Source organism: Orycteropus afer, unplaced genomic scaffold, assembly GCF_000298275.1.
Source record: "Orycteropus afer afer isolate SDZICR_OR568_19922 unplaced genomic scaffold, OryAfe1.0 scaffold00313, whole genome shotgun sequence".
Lineage (NCBI taxonomy): Eukaryota > Metazoa > Chordata > Mammalia > Tubulidentata > Orycteropodidae > Orycteropus > Orycteropus afer.
In genome coordinates this window covers 3,311,461-3,316,955 of record NW_006921900.1, presented here as the reverse complement: position 1 = coordinate 3,316,955, position 5,495 = coordinate 3,311,461, and the positions used below count along the sequence as shown (strand labels likewise).

The 5,495-nt window shown below is 50.9% G+C and overlaps 1 protein-coding gene across 1 annotated transcript in view; it reads left to right on the top strand.

The window, feature by feature from the left end:
- Positions 1-3,094: 3,094 nt before the first annotated feature.
- CHRNA3 (cholinergic receptor nicotinic alpha 3 subunit) overlaps positions 3,095-5,495 on the top strand; it is a 29,073-nt gene continuing 26,672 nt past the window's right edge. The window contains exons 1-3 of the mRNA XM_007951846.2: positions 3,095-3,217; positions 3,332-3,376; positions 4,303-4,412. Of these exons, the coding sequence (XP_007950037.1) occupies positions 3,197-3,217; positions 3,332-3,376; positions 4,303-4,412 (176 nt within the window). The 5' untranslated portion in view covers positions 3,095-3,196. The remainder of the gene's footprint in view (positions 3,218-3,331; positions 3,377-4,302; positions 4,413-5,495) is intronic.

Sequence of the window (5,495 nt, the reverse complement as noted above, 5' to 3'; positions counted from 1 at the left end):
AGGTTTATCACAAAACTTCGTCCTGTGATAAAGGGTCCACAAGGAAGCCTCTCCCTACCATGATCCTGGTGGGTGGCCAGAGAGACCAAAGACAGCATGTCTTTGGGACTGTCTAGGGTTGCGGGGCGGGGAGTCGGGGGCAGACACAGGAGGTTCTGCAGGAGGGTGCAGAAAGCCAAGGGGGAGGGGAGTGGGCACCCCTCTAGTGGCTCTACCTAGAAGCCTAATTTTTTTTGTTTTCGTTTTCGTTTCCTTTCTTTTGTCTTGCTTTATTTTTTATTAAGGAAAAATTTAAAACATATACTAAGTAGAGAGAATAGTATAACGAAGCTCCAGGTATCCACCAGCCAGCATCAACAATTATCAACTCATGACCAATGCTATTTCAGTTGACTGCAACTCACCCACCTAAACTATGAGGACTCTTTGAAAACCAATCAAATATCATAATACTTAATTTCTTTTTAATAATAAGCGTTAAACACTTGAGGTCTCGTTTTGAGAGCGAATTAGAAATTTGGGCAGATCTGCTGACTTCTACAGCGGCCACCCAGCCTAGTTAGTGGTCCCCAACCCCCTGGCACACGCCAGAGGAGCCAAAGACAGATTTGGCCGTGTTCAGATCTGGTGTGGCGCGGAGCTGTCCGTGGGAGCTACAAAGGCCAGTGAGAAAGGGATGAGACCGCTTGGCTCAGGGACCTAGAGACCGCTAACCCCTTCCCTTTGGAGAGAGAACACCTTCCTCGTCCGCCTCAGCTTCCTGAGAATCTACTAGGGTTCTGCCCGGTCGGCAAGCAAGACTGCTACTGGACCCCGGCGGCCGTGGGCGTGACCCTGGAGGCTGTGGGCGGGGTCCAGCGCTCTGGTGTGGGCGCGAAGCCGGGAGGAGCCAGCGCCCCACAGCTCGCTTAGCCCCGCGCCTCCTCACCCCTAGCACCGCTAGGTGTCGGCGATCTGCGCTGGGAGTCTGGCAGGGCGAGGCTGTCTCCCCGACGGCTACCCCCGCGTCCGGCCACTCGGGTCCGCTCGGCCAGCATCCCCCAGGAGCTCCAGCCGGCTGAGCCCCCGACTTCGCCCGCCGGCGCACGTTATCTGTGGCTGCAGGGGCCGAAGAGCCATGGGCGCTCGAGCGCGCGGAGCCCGGGCGCCGCCACCGCGGTCACTGCTGTTTCTGCTAATGCTGCTGCCAGGTACCTGCTCCGGGACGCGGGAGAGACAGGCGCCCGAACTGGGAAGGCGGGTTCAGAAGGGGTCGGAGCGGAGAGCACAGCGTGGGGAAGCGGAGAGAAGGGGTGCTGGCGAGTGCAGGACCGGATTCACCGTTCCGGGGACTCGGACTCCGCGTGGACTCGGTTTGGGTCGGCGGCGCGTTGGGTGGGAGATGTCCTTTCTGTTACTGCTCACCTTCTCCTCGAGGGTCATTTAGGCGCCTTCCCAGAAGACATGGGGAAGGCTTAGGGGTTCAAATCCTGGCCCTGCTTGGCGCACTGGTTGCGGAACTGGCGCACCAAGGCCTCTGGTGTCATTTGGTGCAACCTGCCCACCTCTTCTTGTTACGTGTAAGTGGGGAAACAGCCCAGAAAGGGCTAAAGGCTAAAGGGCCAAGTCGTGTGTTTGTGTGCGTGTGTGTGTGTGTGTGTGGGGGGGGTCGTTTGGAGACTGAGGCCAGAGCCGCTCCTGGCAGCGTTACTTTGAGACCCTAACTGCCGAGCAGAGGCATCTCCCAGCCTCCCGCTTTTGTCTCTAGAAGGGAGCCCGTTAGGCCCTCTGAGTTAGAGTCCCGCTCTAACTCGACGCCAGGCGGTTCTTTGGGAGGCACTGGAGGGTGTGAAATGCTGCCCTGCCAGTGGCTGGTTGTGTTGCTAGATAGCAAGGGACGAGGGACTTGGCAGGACTGCAAGGGGTTCCCTGGGAGCGCAAAGCTGAATAGTCGTTTGGGAGAACGCTCTGTGGCTGTGTACGCAGCTGTTTCTGCCCCTACATGCTGACGCCCTTACTATTCAGAGTTGCTTGCCCTCTCCGCAGAGCTGTGGCCCCTCCTTTAGCTCTAAGGAGAAGGGAGGCAAGCAAGATCCCATTTCAAGGCCTGGAGAAGTTAGGTTGGACTTCCCCAAGGATTCTCTTCATCCTCTCTCTGGGGTCTCTAGATCTGTAAATGGAGAACTGCAGAAACCTCATCTGCTGGGTGTGGCTTGTGGACAAAGGAGGTCCCCAAGGGTTAACAGAGAGGTAAGGGTCTTTAATCAGGACATGAAGATAGCATTAGCAGGAACCGTGGGTCACACTCTGAAATTATAGGCACCCAGTGGGTGCCATGGTTTCTACAAAGACTGTTGGCCAAACCCCTGTAGGATCCTGGGTGGGACAAAGAGGTACCTCAGACCTGGGCTGCAATCTCCCACAGACTGGGAGGCAGAACACTGGGCCTGGGTGACCCTCCCACTGTCCATCTGCCCATCATGAAAGCAGTGAGTGGCTGGACCTAGGCAGATTGCATTTGCATCACACCCCTCCCCTGTAGTAATAATGAGGGTAAAGATAGCTAATTGTTCTTGAGTGGCTACTGCGTGCCAGGGATTGAGCTAAATTACACATTACTTGAAGTATTTTATTTAATCCTCATAACATCCCTATGAGGTTGTTGTGTTCTGTTGTTATGTGCCGTCGAGTCGGACCCGACTCATAGCGACCCCTCCTTGAGTTTCCAAGGCAGCATCACTACAGAAGTAGATTGCCCAACCTTCCTTCTGAGGAGTGCCTATAGGTACGTTTATAATCTTTACTTTTACAGATAAAGAAACTGAGGTTCAGGGAAATTAAGCCACTTGTCTGAGCTCATACAGCTCATAAGTGGTTTGAATTAGAGCTTTCCAACTTTAGGGCTTCTAAGCACTCTACCTCTCACTGTGTATGTGACCTGGTGGAACTCAGTATCCCCATCCGTAACTCGAGAGGATAGGACTAGCCTGAAAATCTAGGGTTCCACAAAGTACCCCTACTGGTTGTAGGTGGATGATGTTCCTGATAGGGAGACAAATAGCAGTTTCTCCAGGGTCTGACAAGGATACTTCTCTCAGTGGCTGGCACCTCTGAGGCTGAGCACCGTCTGTTTGAGCGGCTGTTTGAAGATTACAACGAGATCATTCGACCTGTAGCTAATGTGTCCGACCCAGTCATCATCCAGTTTGAAGTGTCCATGTCTCAGCTGGTGAAGGTGGTGAGTGCCAGTGCCATGAGCCATGCCTGTGGGATATGGGGCTTCTAGAACAACCTTTCCTGGAGTGGGCCTTGTTTTTGTGATTTACCAGTCTGCCTGCTTTAATCTTTGTAGGATGAAGTAAATCAGATTATGGAGACCAACCTGTGGCTGAAGCAAGTAAGTGAAGCAGGCCCTGGGCACTGCTGCCCCCTGGTGGTACCCACTTTATTTGCTGCCTGTTCTAGGGCAGTGCCTGAGAGCACCTCCATCAACTCCTTAAATTAAAATTGGATGTTGTTGTCTTGGTGGTGGGATGAGATGCGGGTGCTGGTTTTTCCTGATCACATTGAAGCAAAAGAAATCAATTCAGTGTGTCCTCCCAGGGAGGCTTTGTCCAGATGTGCTGAGAGATAATGACTCACTGACCCTAGGGTGACCTTCCACCAGCCCTGCCAGCTGAATGCTCAATTCATGTAGCCTTCTCCCCAGGAGGCTGGAAAGCAGGTGGGCATGGTAACCGCCCAGTGCTCTATGGCACTTGTGTCTGCTGTGGCCACAGGCTCACCTCTCCCTTCTTAGGGGCTCACAGCTCAGACTTCTCAGCCTCTGCTCCCAAACGCTTTCTGGGCCTGAAAAGGATCATGGCTCTGTCCCCAGAACACTTCTGAGGCCAACTTCATTTAACCTGGAGGTAGAGGAAGGTTATGCAATCGAATAGCACCTCTTGTTAGGGCTTGGTGGGGAACATGTCTTAAAAAGCCTGTTTCAGGGGTATAGAAATAGGGGCTAACAGATGGAGATTCCACCCTGATACTAGAAGTGGCCTGGAAAAGCACTCACAGTCTTTGACTGATGAGGACCCAGAAAGGGGCTGGAATTATCCAGTCAGAGGCAATGGCTCCCCTAGAACAAGGAGGCAGTCTGCAGACCCCCAGCCCAATGCTTGCTCTCTTATTGCACCCACATGCCAATTTGCGGCAGTGTGGTCTGAAGCACAAAGGAGGCTCAGTGACACACAGCAGGGATGCGGAGTCACCGAGACGAGTTATATCAAGAGACGTTAAAGCCATGCTAGTCCTTCCCTACCTGCCTCCTCCCTGCAGATCTGGAATGACTACAAGCTGAAGTGGAACCCCTCTGACTATGATGGGGCAGAGTTCATGCGTGTCCCTGCACAGAAGATCTGGAAGCCAGACATCGTGCTGTACAACAAGTAAGATGCCAGGCAACCCATGCCCTCTCAGGGCTGTCAGCTAGGCTCTAGGTCCTTGGTTCATTGCAGCTTACAGCCCAGGCTTCTTCAGGCCTTTCTAACAGGGTTTGGTTCATTTTTTCATTCTGCAGGTATTTATCTATTTATTTTAATGCATTTTATTGAAATATAATTTATATACAGTGAGATACATTAAAATGACATGAGTCAATGCTTTTTTTTTTTTTTGCCCCTCCCCTGCCACTCCTGGCAACCAACAGTTTCCCTCCATATATAAACCTTTCCTTGACCCTCCACAACAATGAACTAATACTGTATTTGTCCTTCTGTGATTGACTTAGTTCACTCAGCATAATGTCCTCCAAGTTCATCTGTATTATGTGGTGTTTTGCAGACTCTACATTATTCTTTAGTGCTGCATAGCGTTCCATTGTGTGTATGTACCATAGTTTGGTTATTCATTCTTCTGCTGATGGGCATGTAGGTTGTTTCCATCTTTTTACTATTGTAAATAGTGCTGTGATGAACATGAGTGTGCATGTATCTGTTCCTATCCTGGCTCTCACCTCTCTAGGATTTATACCTAGTAATGAGATTGCTGGGTCAAATGGTATCTCCAATTCCAGCTTTCTAAGGAATCGCTATATTGCTTTCCACAGTGGTTGTATCACTTCGTAGTCCCACCAGCAGTGTATTAGAGTCCCAATCTCTCCACATCCCCAATAGCATTTGTCATTTTCTTTCTCATTGAACCTTGCCATCAGTGCTGGGGTGAGACGGTAACTCGTTGTTCTGACTCACATTTCTCTGATGGCCAATGACTGTGAGCATCTCCTCGTGTATTAGCTGGCCATCCAAATATCCTCCATGGTGAACTGTCTATTCATGTCCTCCTCCCGTTTTTCAATGGATTGTTAATCCCTTTGGTGTTGAGGCATTGGAGTTTTCTATAAATCTTAGAGACAAGTCCCAGATATGTAATTGCCAGATACGTAATTATCGACAAATATGAATTTATTGCTGTCACTTTTGTTATGTGCCTTTTCATGGTGTTGATTTCTTTGTTCCATATAATTTTCTATG